The 15,533-nt window shown below is 37.2% G+C and overlaps 1 protein-coding gene across 11 annotated transcripts in view; it reads right to left on the reverse strand.

Moving 5' to 3' along the window:
• Positions 1-15,533, reverse strand: part of CDH18 (cadherin 18) — a 1,278,664-nt gene that overhangs the window by 90,370 nt on the left and 1,172,761 nt on the right. For all 11 annotated transcript variants that reach the window (XM_086362510.1, XM_086362508.1, XM_086362509.1 and 8 more), the window contains one exon: positions 11,686-11,939. In XM_086362510.1, coding sequence (XP_086218636.1) covers positions 11,686-11,939 — 254 coding nt within the window. The remainder of the gene's footprint in view (positions 1-11,685; positions 11,940-15,533) is intronic.

Genomic DNA, 15,533 nt, shown 5'->3' on the forward strand with positions numbered 1-15,533 from the left:
GAAAATAACAGAATAAATCACTTGGAACTGTATGATCAAGACAAAGAATTGGCCATTTTGGGCATTGATGGTTCTAATAGAAATTCTGTTACTTAAAGGAAATTCAACATGCAAAATCATTTAAACATGAAAATATAAAGGTATAAAAGAAATCTGATTGAAAGAAACATTAGATCCAGACTCCATAGAAAAGTGGTTAAGAGAGATATCACTGGGTTTTCCCAAAGCATTAGGCCATGGCATGTTGACACTGATTTACCTTCTTTTGACTTAAGATTATATCACAAAAATATCTTCTCATAATATCCTTCCCCAGAGGCCTGATATCAAGGATGAATGAGGATGAAGGCTGAATTGCTAAGGAGATGTGAGCAATCTTGTCACATGAAAAGAATAACATCCTTAAAATGTAATCAGTTGGCAATCTGGTTATTACATCATCCAAAGTAACCTGTCTTCAAGAAATTTTCCATTTTGGTTTACTTTAAGAACAACAGCTACTGGATTTGAAAGTTGGACCTGAAATTGAAAATATTATTCAACCTCAACGTTTCCTGCAGCAACTATCAGCAAAGTTCAGATTGCATTGTTATCAATACACCTCTATGAAATATAGCAGGACAAGCCCCATTTTAGAAATGTGATCACTTTAAAACTGTCAGTCTGGAAGAAAATGTGTTTTCTTCTGCTTATAAGGTGAATTAAGACTCTGAAAATATGTAGTTCCTTTATCAGAACAATCTCCTCTCTTTTAGGCTCTTTACACAGAGCTTACTAAAAATAAGTACTAGAAATAGTGGCTAAACACTTTTAGGATAAATACATTTTTATCTGAAATTAAAAAAAAATAGCTTACCTACGCTTAAATGGTAGGTATAATACGAGGCATGAATCCAGACTTATGGTATTTACTTCTTGATTTTCTATGTGACCTAATTCTCTTGGAAATCTACAACATACAGGCTAGACCTCAGACAGGTGCTTGGAGCCAAAGAATCTTATTCATGGGGTTGCAGTTGAATTTTGACTCAAGTAGAGCTAAATAGTTCTGCTTAACTACCCTTATGTTTCTACCCAGCCATAGTGATAAAAAGGCAGAAAAGGGAAAACAGAAATGTGACAGAAAAGAACTATGCAAAATTATTTTGGAGTGTTATAAGTGGAATCATTCAATGTTAATCATTTAAAATTATGAAGTGACTCAGATGTGATTGAGTGACTAACACTTTCACTTTCATAAAACCTGAGGGATTAGAATTTTGAGTTTTTTTTTGCTTCCCTGACAGCCCAGTTGGTAAAGAATCTGCCTGCATTGCAGGAGACCCTGGTGTGATTCCTTGGAAGGGAAGATTATCTGGAGAAGTGATAGCTACCCATTCCAGTATTCTTGGGGTTCCCTTGTATCTCAGCTGATAAAGAATCCACCTGCAATGTGGGAGACCTGGGTTCGATCCCTGGGTTGGGAAGATAGGGAAAGGTTACCCACTCCAGTATTCTGGCCTGGAGAATTCCAAGGCCCATGGGGTTACAAAGAGTCAGACACAACTGAGTGACTTTCACTTTCACCTTACACAGTGTTACACTAGAAGTAAGAACTTACTTTAAAACAAAATATTCTTGGGTAAGGAATGAGTATTGATTCAGTAGTGTCATCAAATAAATTAATGAGAGAATGCTTAAGAGATAGATTAGAGGTGGTTGGTGGGGAAAATTCAACTCCCAGTGCATTTCTGCATAGGTTGGTTCTTGAAGATAAATAGAGTTGAGAAAAATGACAAGGGGATTTACCCAAAACAAATTTCCCAGTTTTCAGATATAGTGGTGGTTTAGTCATTCAGTCATGTCCCAATCTTGTGACCCCATGTACTGTAGCCCGCCAGGCTCTTTTGTCCCATAGTATTTTCCAGGCAAGAATACTGGAGTAGTTGCCATTTCCTTATCCAGGGGATCTTCCTGACCCAGGGATCAAATCCACATCTCCTGTGGCACATTCTTGACCACTAGGGCCACCTGGGAGGCCCATTTTCGGATATCAAAGAGGTACATCTACAGTCTTTTCCTCAGTGGTTAACAATCTGTAGATTCTGGCCTCGATTCATGCACAATGTAAATATGAATTTTATGGAAATTTGTTTCTAAAATGGATCTAGCATATGTGTTAAAATGGCACTGAGTAGTGCTAAGAGAATGAATAAGCTTCCCAGGTGGCTCAGTGGTCACGAATCTGCTTGTCAGTACGTACCAATGTCAGAGACACAGATTCCTAATATTACCCTTTATACATATTCTCCAATTATGCTTGAAATTTGTCAGAATAATTTCAGAATAGACTTTATTTTTCACAGCCTGTGCTTAGTTTACACCTCTCTTTCATTGAGGGATATCTAAACACTGTCAAAAATGACAAATGTACACTTTTTACAGTATTTTATTTAGCTTATAGTTCTGGAACTAATTTTAAAATGTAATACAAGTATGATTTTTTTTTAATCAGTCACTTTTTTTAGACTTCAGTTTGAATTTAAGAAAAATGTAGTTTGTGGTACGTCTAGCTGACACTTTGGGCAAATCCACAGGTATACGTAGCAAAAACAGCATGGCTGTTCATTTGGGAGTTAGTTAGGGAGGAAATGTTTAGGCAGTTTCAAGGGCTACTCTGATATGATGATTGCATGCTGCTGCTGCTGCTGCTGCTAAGTCGCTTCAGTCGTGTCCGACTCTGTGCGACCCCCTAGATGGCAGCCCGCCAGGCTCCACCGTCCCTGGGATTCTCCAGGCAAGAACACTGGAGTGGGTTACCATTTCCTTCTCCAATGCATGAAAGTGAAAAGTGAAAGTGAAGTCGCTCAGTCATGTCCAACTCTTAGCGACCCATGAACTGCAGCCTACCAGGTTCCTCCGTCCATGTGATTTTCCAGGCAAGAGTACTGGAGTGGGGTGCACTGCATGTGTGTGTGCTAAGTCACTTCAGTCCTGCTGACTTTTTGCAACGCTGTGGACTGTAGCCCTCCAGGCTCCTCTGCCAAGGGAATTCTCCAGGCAAGAATAATCGAGTGGGTTACAATTCCTCCTTCAGGGGATCTTCCCGACCCAGGGATTGAACCTGTGTTTCTTTTGTCTCCTGCGTTGGCAGGAGAGTTCTTTACCATTAGCGCCATCCTGGAAGCTTGATATGATTGTATATGTGTGCTTAGTCACTCAGTCATGTCCAACTCTTGCGATGCCATAGACTGTAGTCTCCTAGGCTCCTCTGTCCATAGGATTCTCCAGGCAAGAATACTGGAGTAGGTTGCCATTTCCTTCTCCAAATCACATTATAACTCAACCACCACTATAAGTTCACTGTATCCTTCATGAACTAGGTAACAGGATCATCTCTATGCTAAGTGCTACTTAGGAAGTTATATGATCAATGATCAACTGGATGTTGCCTCTGAGGGATTGGTGATCCCCTGGCTATAGACCAGAGGAAGTGCAATTAAGTTTGTGCTATCTCAGATTTGTCCAGTAGTTCCTTAGAGTGCTTTAACTGTTCAATTCCATATTCAATCCATGTCTAATTTCATGTTGGCTGAGAAATGGGTTCGTTTAACACTTGCAAAGTTGTATGTGTTTATAAACCTAGGTTATCATTTTTATTCCTACAACTACTCTCTGTTCTGCCATTCAATATATGCACCTTCATATTTCTAGTAAACATATTTTAATGTGATGAGCAAAGTGGAAAGAAAGTACATTGCATTGACATATGATAAAGTTTTATTCTTAAAAGTAGAATTTCTGGGCAAACAAATAGGCAAACAAGTTTTGGCCATAGGTAGCAGTCAATCTCAATAATGATTGCCTTTGTTCAAGAATTTTCTTCAACAGAAGCTACTTGAAACAAATTACCGAGTTCATCATTTGGTGCTCAATTTCCATTTGACTATATAGGCATAGATTCAAAATAATTATTAATCATGTTAAAGTACATTAGAAAAGTTATTTTTCACTTCAATAACAAAATTTCAGTCCTCAGAGGCACTTATTATTTTTATTACAGTCTATCCATTTCACCATAAAAATTAATTTAAAACTTGTGTAATGGAAATCTATTTTTACAGTGATGTATTTGAAGAAACATTAGTTGGATAAAATAATAGAAGATGCCTTTCCATTGTCATACTTCTGATACTTGTACATACAGAATGTGAGTGGTGACACTAATATACTTGAGATCTTCCCTCCCAAACAGCTGTTTTCATAAATTTTACTGACCATGATCAATAGACAGGATAAAGTGTAATCAATATACACCCTGTAGGATATTACAGCAGCTTGGCCTCATCTTTAATTTAACAAAAGGTCACACATCTGCAGTATAGCTCAGATTCCCTTAGCTCACTTTGGGGATGCAATTTATTCCACAAGTCACGCATCCAGAAAATAATCTTTCCAAAAGAAAAAAATAGAACATAAGGATCATTTGTCACTTGATAATGTACTGTGCTTAATAAAATGGGCAGCACGTATAGCACATAGATATTTTAGAAAGCTTTTTAACTTCCTATACTGAAACCTTGATCCAACAAAACAACAGCACCTAGAAATCTCTGCACAAAAAATAAGTTTCCATCTGTTATTTATGCCCTTAAGTAACTAAGATTTTAAAAATTCCAGTAATCTTGAGTTCTGGAAATGCTCTGGCACCATTTTAACCATTGTCTTCTTTCTTTGTAAAATTCACATGAAAGCTATTTCAATGTTTTAGTCTCCAGTCAGTAGACTAAAAGACATCACTAAGCAAGGATTTTGGAGAAGGCAATGGCAACCCACTCCAGTACTCTTGCCTGGAAAATCCCATGGACAGAGGAACCTGGTAGGCTGCAGTCCATGTGGTCGCTAAAAGCCGGACACGACTGAGCGACTTCCTTTTCACTTTTCACTTTCATGCATTGGAGAAGGAAATGGCAACCCACTCTAGTGTTCTTGCCTGGAGAATCCCAGGGACGGGGGAGCCTGGTGGGCTGCCGTCTATGGTGTCACACAGAGTCGGACACGACTGAAGCAACTTAGCAAGCAAGGATTTAGGTATTCATTCCAGAGCTAAATTAATTGTACATGCCCAACCGGAACTTAGATTCTCCTTCTGGTGTCAGGACTCTGATCGGGAGTGGTTAATACCACATGCTAAACTCTTTGGTAAATCTGAGCCCCGAATTTAAAAATGTTCAGAGATCTTCTGTGTCTTTATTGAAGCATGGTAGAAGAGACCTCATTTTATCCAGTCTCTATGAGTTGTCAGTTGTGTGACCGGGCGCTGATTTCCCAGCCATATTAGTCTACGATCTCTTCATCTCTATAAGAACAGATTTGTCTTGGACATCTTTAGGTCCCTTTACATTTGCAAATGCCATAGTCATGTCATTTAAGAGTAAAGGTATTGGTCTCTCTAAATGTACCTACTTGGCTATACGTAATGTGTTGAATCACAAAACAGGAGTCAAAGACAAACACTTCCAGTCTTAATGGAAGCATGCTTTCTATCTGCACACAGTTTGCATGAAATATCCTTAATGAGTTATCTCCTTTGTATCAGAAAACTATGACAGCTTTTATGAGGGTATATTAAGAGTTTCTATTAAAGGCTTAATTACAATATTGACTTTCACTAAATTTTTATAAATAGATTTGATCTATAGAATAAAAACTCACTTTAATATGAGTATATTTTGAAACACATTTTCTGAGTATCTTTGCCTTCTTTTCAGAAGTTTGAGTCCTATATTCAAATTTTTTAATCCAATTTTTAGTTTCTTTTTCAAGTTTGCTGTATGACCTTGTCATCATTTTGAAATCTCTCTCTCTCTCTTTTTTGTTAATTTAAAGAGGTATTTCTAACTGACATCTCATCATAAGCTATATGAAAATCTCAGGAATGTGTAAGAAATTAAGTACTCTAATAAGGACGCAGTGAACATCCTTCAAGCATTTGTTCTCTGAGGCTACAATTAAACTCAAAATCAACTAAGTAAACACTCCTAATGCTCTGCAACTATTCTTTTCCTAAAGATATTTTAGACAGATTTTTTTTTAATTTGACAGCTATTTCCAAACCTGATCACAATTTTATTTCTTATTTTAGCATATAAATTGGCTATTGTTTCCTAAATAATGTTATGCTAAGCATTTAAAACAGTTACACAAGATATTTAATATTTCCTTCTAATGGCTTAAAGTTATTATACAAAGAAAATATTAAAATATTACCAATAAGTAAATATATAGATAAATTCAGATTATAAATCAGAGTAGAAAAGGGCAGATTTACTCATATAAATTCACACTAAAGCTCTTCACTGGATAAGAATCATTGATTGAGGACTTTAGTAATTTTCTTTATGTTGCAGTAAATCAAGTTATATGTTTTTGATTTTACAATATGGAGAAACTCTAAAATTAAAAAGTTTTTTTCATGAGATGCTAGAATTAGAAATGGAACTCTTTTCAGCATATCTTTTCTCCAGAGTATGAAACACATCTGAACACAAAACATTCGTTTCCACCTACATGACATTTGACTTCTATAATACAATTTACACTGTTATTGTTTGAAATACATGAGAAGCAGTTCGGGGCTTTTAAAAAACAAGGGTTTTTTAGTGAAGCAAAATTGAATTTAAATTTTGGATCTGCCACTTTATCACTGTGTCAGTTCAGTTCATTTCAGTCGCTCAGTCGTATCCTACTCTTTGCGACCCCATGAATCGCAGCACGCCAGGGCTCCCTGTCCATCACCAACTCCTGGAGTTCACTCAAACTCACATCCATCGAGTCAGTGATGCCATCCAGCCATCTCATCCTCTGTCGTCCCCTTTTCCTCCTGCCCCCAATCCCTCCCATCATCAGAGTTTTTTCCAATGAGTCAGCTCTTCGCATGAGGTGGCGAAAGTACTGGAGTTTCAGCTTTAGCATCATTCCTTTCAAAGAACACCCAGGGCAATGCCAAAGAATGCTCAAACTACCACATAATTGCACTCATCTCACATGCTAGTAAAGTAACGCTGAAAATTCTCCAAGCCAGGCTTCAGCAATACGTGAACCGTGAACTTCCAGATGTTCAAGCTGGTTTTAGAAAAGGCAGAGGAACCAGAGATCAAATTGCCAACATCCTCTGGATCACGGAAAAAGCAAGAGAGTTCCAGAAAAACATCTATTTCTGCTTTATTGACTATGCCAAAGCCTTTGACTGTGTGGATCACAATAAACTGTGGAAAATTCTGAAAGAAATGGGAACACCAGACCACCTGACCTGCCTCTTGAGAAACCTATATGCAGGTCAGGAAGCAACAATTTATCACTGTGTAAACTTGGCCAAATTTCCTGTCTGCACCTTGACTATAGAATGGGACTAACACTGAAGCCTCATTAGGTTTGTTACAAAAATTTGGGGCATGTTATTACAACCCCCTGGCCCACAGATAGCAAGCAATAAATAGTCACATGATGCAGGATCACATTTCCAGAAAGCTCTCTAGCTTCTCTTATGCATCATAGGCGTGCTCATATGTCAGCAGCTACTGAGGAAATTCCTGAATTCCATTTGCAATATACCAGCAAGTGAGCACAGCCTTTTTAAACAAAGGTTTCTTCACTTTTGGTAAATAGCCCAGTTCTGATTTTTATTTTTAAGAGAGTTGATGGTAATATTGCTGTAAATTGCACATCCTTGTTTTGAGATAAAAGAGACAAAAGCGGGACATGGTCTGTTCTTAAAAATCTGAAGAATCTTACTAATAGTTTAGAAAATTGAAAATACAAAAGACAAGTCAGGAAGCTTTTCACAAATGCCTGTAAGGCTAAAACTCCCTTTCATTATCAATGCTACAGACTTGGAGTTAATTGCATTTCAGGGCACAAGGCAAGGTACATCTTTTCAGTGTGCACTTCCTTAATTAGTACAAACATTTGGTCCCTGGGAAAGGTAGAAGAATAAGGATTGCTTTTGTATTTGTTAATGTTTTCTGTTTTTTATTCCCTGTTAGCACCTAGAGGCCCATGTGAATGACACATTTTTATTAAAATCAAGAACAAATATTATGTAAATTATGCCCCCAAACACCAGCTATGCAGTCTGATTATTTTAAGACAGCTTTGGAAGGATTCATTTTAGTTGTCTAACCAAAACAAAGCTGAAAGAAAAATGTACATTCTAATGGATCTGTGCTTCTCAATATCTACATTTAGAGACATATACCCATCACTTTTGCATAGCAACAACTGGGCATATGTGTGTAACATACCTGGTGTTCAATTAAATGCCCTCAATAATATAGAGCAACTACAGAGGCAGTGCACGATGCTGGATGCTTGGGGCTGGTGCGCTGGGAAGGCCCAGGGGGATGGTATGGGGAGGTTGGGAGGGAGGAGGGTTCAGGATGGGGAGCATGTGATTTTTTTTTAAAAAATAAAATTAAAAAAAAAAAAAACAAAAAAACAAACAGCACTATAAATGGAAGAATTATATAAATAATTTTTGCTAAATAAAATGCATATGTTGAAACATTCATATGAATATGCATATATGCAAAACACATATGCTGGTATGCATTGCCCCAAAATAGTTTTCAACATTTGCCATGAGTATAATTAGCACCCCAATTTTACCACCATACTACCCAGTTTGGTTTATTCTGTGTGAGGGTTTTTTGACCTGAGCTCTATTGATATTCTGGACCAGAAAATTCTTTGTTGTGGGGACTCACTTGTGAGTTGTAAGATGTTCAGGACCACCTCTGACCTTTGCCTGCAAATGAGAATAATATTCTTCCCTCAGTTGTGACAACCAAACACTTCATCAGACATTGTCAAATGTCCCCAGGTAGGGGGTACTTTGGGGATTCCCAGGTGGCTCCGTGATAAAGAATCCACCTGCCAATGCAGGAGACACAGATTCCACCCCTGGGTCAGGAAGATCCCCTGGAGAAGGAAATGGAACACACTCCAGTATTCTTGCCTGGGAAATCCCATTGGCAGAGAAGCCCAGTGGGCTACAGTCCCTGGGGTTTCAAAGGAACTGGATTCGACATGACTTAGTAACTAAATAACAAAAGCGGGGATTTTGCTCTTGGATGACTACTGTTTTATGTGGAATCAGTGTTTTTTGTTTGTTTGTTTGTTTATTGTGATATATAGAAGCAACACTGAGAGAAAGTCTGTCACTGACCTCAATGTTTCCTCCTTTGGCCTATCTTTTGGGAACATACATTCCTCCCTTCACAGCATTTTGACATTTTAAAAATCCATTATTTATTTTGAAATGTACATTTTCCTATCACTCTGTTTATTAAACTCACTCATGCATCTCTGATTTCTCTTTTCCCCCCACTGACATTGCTGTCAGGATGAATTTCCAAGACATTAGCTTAGTGCAAAGCCTTTGTACAATCTCTCTTGAGCTCCTTTTTACAACCTCATTATTTGCCATTCCCACACAGGCAGCCTAAGCTCCTTGTGTACACAGCAAACTGCAGTTATTTTCCCTATTCTTCACCTGTCTAATCCTTAGCCTGGGTTTTGAACCTCAATTCAGTCTTCCTCAACTCATTCCCTTTAGAAGATATCAGGCACACTTGTTCCTTGCATTTGTATTAGATCTTTATTCTCTCTCTCCACTGGGCTTCAAGCTGCTCTGTGTGTGTGTGTGTGTGTTTAATTTCCTTATCATGAGGAATATTGTAATATTTGCATATGATATGGTACTTTAGATATCATTTTAAATTCCATGTACCTCCTGCTGCTTTTAACTACAAATATAGAATGTATCATTGATATCAAGCTTTAGTTTTAAAAAGAAAGTCTTACCCATCTTTATCAAATATTTTCACATTAAACTCACAGCATGAAATATTTTTATTCTCAAAACGTGTTGGCTCCTTTAGGTAAATGACCACTGATTTTTAAGTATCCTTTATAATGCTTGGAGAAGGAAATGGGAACCCACTCCAGTAGCTTTGCCTAGAGAATCTGATAGACAGCGGAGCCTGGTGCGCTACAGTCCATGGGGTCGTAAAGAGTCAGGCGAGTGAGTAACACTTCCACACTTTATAATGTTAGCTTTTAATGTAGTTAGTTCTAAAGACACATTTTCCTTATGAAATGCATATGGTCTTCTATGGAATGATGAAGCATAGTGGGTTTTCCTATGGTTAAACAAATAAGCACATCAACTTCTGTTTGTAACACTTAATTAAAGATTAATGTTCACAACTGAGTTCTTTCATTTTGTTTTGTATACTTTGCCTATCCTGCTTCTAGCAATGTTGAGTTCTTGTTCTCAGTGTGACAGAAGGGTTATCAACTAACAGGATGATTTTTCTACATTCACAGATGAAACAGAATTATTAAATACATAACTTTGTGCTCTGAACATTGTTTCTCTCCATGTGTGAGTGTTCTGGTCATTTCTTTTAAACTTAAAAAGAATCATTTTTATATAACAGGAAATTGAAACCCTTTACATAGATTTCATAGATTCTGAGGAGACTATCATACTAGCTTTTGTTAGAATGGATGAGAACTAAAGAGAGTGAGAATATAACCTTGATGGGAAAAAGCAGACTGATTTGTTAAGGATTTCAGACCTTCTAGGGCCTTAGAATTATCCAAGAGTATATATACAAGGTAACTAAAGACTTTTATATATTTACATAGTTCTTTGATTTTTATCATAATTAAGATACAAATCTTGCTGATTATGCAAGGAAAGCTTTAATTATCTCTACGCATGACATGCCACAGTAATGTTAGTGAGCTCTTACTGTGTTAAGTACTTTCTGTCAATGTAATTTACTTCTGTCAACATATTCATGCAACATTATTATTTCTTATTCATTTACCTGATATTGAGATTTAGCGAGGTTAAATGACTGTATAAGATTACACAGCTAGTAAATCAGGTCACCAGAATTCTCACATTGGTTTTCCTGTCATTAGAGGTAAGTCTCTAACCCACCTTAAGTTCCAGAGGTTGGTGATGGGCAGGGAATCCTGGTGTGCTGCAGTCCACGGGGTTGCAGAGAGTCAGGCACGACTGAGCGACTGAACTGAAATGAACTGAACTGAACTGAACCTGCCTTGGACGAGTCAGCATTTATTGAGTGGCTATTAGGTGCAGGCCACTTGTCTTGGAACTTAGAGCACACTGCTTGATAAACAATCATAATAACTCTGAGAGATATATATTAGTGTTCTTCTTTTAGAAATAAGGGTAGATAGTTTCCCAAAGGTTTACCACATTATGACAGAACAAGGACAGACTCAGAGATGAATGCTATTTCCAAACGCTCACCTTTTTTTCACTGTATTTATATTCCCTATTACCAAGGTACCAAAGAGTTTCTAATATGTACTGAAATATTTCTCTATAAATTTTTTCAGTCAATAATGCCCCCATCTATTATCAAATGAAAAAACAATCATCTGTGTGGTCGCCAATATATTCATAAAGATAGCTACATGTCTGCTAAATTTGACAGAAACCCCTGTGTTATTTACTCAGTTAATGAAACAGATGATACTATGATTGAATTGCATTAATGGAAAATAACATGGAAAATAAACATTTTAAATATTACTCATCCATTTAAAATTATTATCAGAGACAATAAAATCTTTATATATCTAAAAGGAGAAAGTATACCATACCTTACTAAGCTATTAGCACTGTCAGGATCTTGGGCCAAAACTGTGCCAACAACTGTCCCGATCTTGGCATTTTCATAGACTTCCATGACATAGGAAGGCATGGAAAATAGTGGTGGTTCATCTACATCCCCAACAATGATCTTCAGCATGGTAGCATCTTTAAAAGGACCCAAGTGAGAAAAGCGAAAATCAAGGTGTGTATTAGCTCCTTCTATGTTGAGGGTATATGACTTCTTTTTCTCATAGTTCAGTGGCTGTGGGGAAAAAATAAGATTTCCAATGTTATGACTCCCATCACTTTTCAAACAAATATTCCCTTTTCCATTTTTGAAACAAACAAACATGGATATGTTTAGGTCGATCTATCCACTCATAAACAAACTATAAAGTTTGTCTTAGCAGTAATATCTACAGCAGAAATCATGGAAACTCAAGTCTGAAACAACAGTGATTTTTCACAGCCATAAATATGATGATAATTAGGGACAAAAGAGTATTTTCCGCAGTCAAGCTAATATTGCTTTTTGGGGAATCTCTTCAAGCAACTTTTTTCTATCTCCTCTTCGACTTAAATCATTAACTTTTTAAAATATTTGCTGTGTGGATGTTCAGTCTCTCAATTGTGTCCAACTCTTTGTGACCCCATGGGCTGGAACCCACCAGGCTCCTCTGTCCATGGGATTGTCCCAGTAAGAATACTGGAGTGTATTGCCATTTCCACCTCCAGGGGATGTCCCCAACCCAGTGAGGGAACTCGCATCTTTTGTACCGCAGGTGGATTCTTTGCTCCTGAAGCAATGCGGAAATGTTTTCTACCAATCTGCTAAATTGAAAAGGTACTTTTTTGTTTGTTTTGTACTTAATCTATCTTGTACCATTGATTTTTATCTATCATCATATTATTTTTACCTTGCTGGTCTTAAACTTGATATCTTATTTTAAAATCTGACAAATTTTTAAGCTTTCAATTAACATTATCTTGAAATTTTAGCAAAAGGTTTTATACACACTTCTAAAGTTCACTTTTATAGTTTTAATTGTAATTATTTACTTTTTTTTTGCTTGTAATACCATTTTGTATATTTATTTTGGTTTTCATTTCCTTTATTATGATATTTTTATCCACTTTTTTTTTCAATTGTAGTATTCTGCTTGTTTATACCGTTTATCTTTTTAGCTTTGAATCGGCATTAATAGTTTCTCTGTATCTTTCTAGTTATTTTTTCTTACTTTAAAAAATAATCCAGATAATATTTATGTATCTTCTATTAATATATTTATTAGGAGCCATGAATTTTACTTCATATACAATAATGAAGAACTAGGTCAATCTTGGTGTTTTGTCCAAGAGAATATATGGTCTATTATAGGATATAAAATAGTAAACATTCATTTATAGCACTGGACGCTTAGGGATATATGACATTGTAGGCATTATGAACAGCAACCTACTCCAGTATTCTTGTCTGAGAATACTGTGCCCATGGACACAGATCCTCATGGGCTACAGTTCATGGGGTTGCAAAGAGTAGGACATGACTTAGCAACTAAACATCAACATCAAGTGTTATGAAAATAATAAGGATGCAGACTTAGAAGCAAGAGTGTGTGAGTCAGTAGGTAGTATTTCCAAGAGGAAGTACCTTTATAGGTAATGACTGAAACATTTGAAAGTGTTAAACATGAGGGACATAACAGGTTCTGGGATCCAAAATGTGCTTAGTTATAGGATTAATCACGCTGAAAGTCTCCATGGTGATATTAGTGCAGGCAATGCATAAATCAACGTTATATTTTGAGCCTGCAGAAGTACCTATAGATTAACATCTATAAGAAAAAACTATAGATATTTTTCCACCCCTATTTCTGCAATGGATTTTGCAGCAGTCTGCTTCAATCTTGCAGTCTTCTTTCCTGGCAGCATCAGAGAATGATCATTCCCTAGGGTGGACATCAGATATTTTCATTTACCCTAAGGCCCAAGGAGAAGCTATAGAGCACATTTAGTGGGATTTTATAAACCGAAAGTCAGTCCTACTGATTATTATTTCCCTTATTGTTTCTGAGTTGCCTGTAAAAATTGACCTACCCAGGGTTGGAGATTGTATAGGAGGAAAACAACCATTTAAAAAGACACTGGATCCTTGGAAGAAAAGCTATGACAAAACTACAAAGCATATTAAAAAGCAGAGACTTTACTTTGCTGACAAAGGTCCAAATAGTCAAAGCTATGGTTTTTCTAGTAGTCATGTATGGATGACTACTAGTAGTCAGGTAAGGTGAGAGTTGGACCGTAAAGAAGGCTGAGTGCCAGAGAATGGATGCTTTTGAACTGTGGTGTTGGAAAAGACTCTTGAGAGTCCCTTGGACTGCAAGGAGATCCAACCAATCCATCCTAAAGGAAATCAGTCCTGAATATTCATTAGAAGGACTGATGCTGAAGCTTCAATAGTTTGGCCACCTGATGCGAAGAACTGACTCATTTGAAAAGATGCTGAAGCTGGGAAAGATTTAACGCAGGAGGAGAGGGGGACAAGAGAGAATCAGATGGCTGGATGACATCATGGACTCGAGTATACTCCAGGAGTTGGTGATGGACAGGGAAGCCTGACGTGCTGCAGTCCATGGGGTCACAAAGAGTTGGACATGACTGACTGACTGAACTGAACTGCCTGAACTTCCAAACAAAATAATAACAACCTAGAACAAATAATAGTTCTCAGGAAGATAGATAAGACATTGTCATTACATTATTTTACAAGTGTTTATAAGACAAAATAAAATATTAAAAATGTTAAAAACTCAAATTCTTAAATGTGAACCAAATATACAATACATATACATTTATATATGGAAAAATATTATGCATTTTATATTTATATATTTTAAAGAAGAGAAACCAAAGTATCACTGGAAGGACTGATGCTGAAGCTCTAATACATTGGCCACTTGGTGCAAAGTGCTGGCTCCTTGGGAAAAACCCTGATGCTGGGAAAGATAGAAGGCAGGAGGAGAAGGGGATGACAGGGGATGACAGGCAGGGTGGCATCATCGACTCAATGGACATGAGTTTGAGCAAGCTCCAGAAGAAAGTGAAGGACAGGGAAGCCTGGCAAGCTGCAGTCCATGGGGTTGCAAAGAATCGGACACGACTGAGTGACAGAACAACAATTTTAAAGAAAGGCTAATGGATCTGCAGTTTATGACCCACCAAGTGGGAGTCATTTCCTTCTTAGAGCATTAAAGCTAGAAATGAATTGCCAGTGTATCTAATATCCATCTTGTTTGGGGACTTGCATGACTTTTAGTTGGACCCACAGATTCACTGCACTTTTCTTTCCTTGACTCCTTTCTCCCTAACATTAGTAAGTAAGGATCTGTTTTGGAATAATTCAATAAGTTTCATCCAAATTTAAATGACCTCTCCTCAAAATGGTACACAACTGCTGCCTATCTAGAATTAGGTGCATGGATATGGTCCCCTTGGCACAGAGGAGCAGGGACTGTCAGAATCTAGATATTTGGCTCATGGAAAGCCGCCCTTGGCAGGCTTACTACTTTTTAAGTATCAATGTAATTTTTTAGATGTAACCCACTGCATCTGGTAGACTTTATAATAACTAAGGTTCACTGAGAGTCAGAAAGACTTTCAATGCAACTTGTGGAAATAATTTTAGCCACCTCTATCCCATCAGATATTATTATCAAGCTGTGGATCCAATACAACAGGCATCTCTCTTTCCATTTTTAGCAGATCCCCTGGCAAGTTTGATGTTATTTATCTCAACACTGGCCTACCTACTGCTAAGGTACAGGTTTTTATGTCAACACATGGTTTCATGTTTATG

Source organism: Bos grunniens, chromosome 20 (assembly GCF_055505025.1).
Source record: "Bos grunniens cultivar Pamir isolate PY7600 chromosome 20, Bosgru_T2T1.0, whole genome shotgun sequence".
NCBI lineage: Eukaryota > Metazoa > Chordata > Mammalia > Artiodactyla > Bovidae > Bos > Bos grunniens.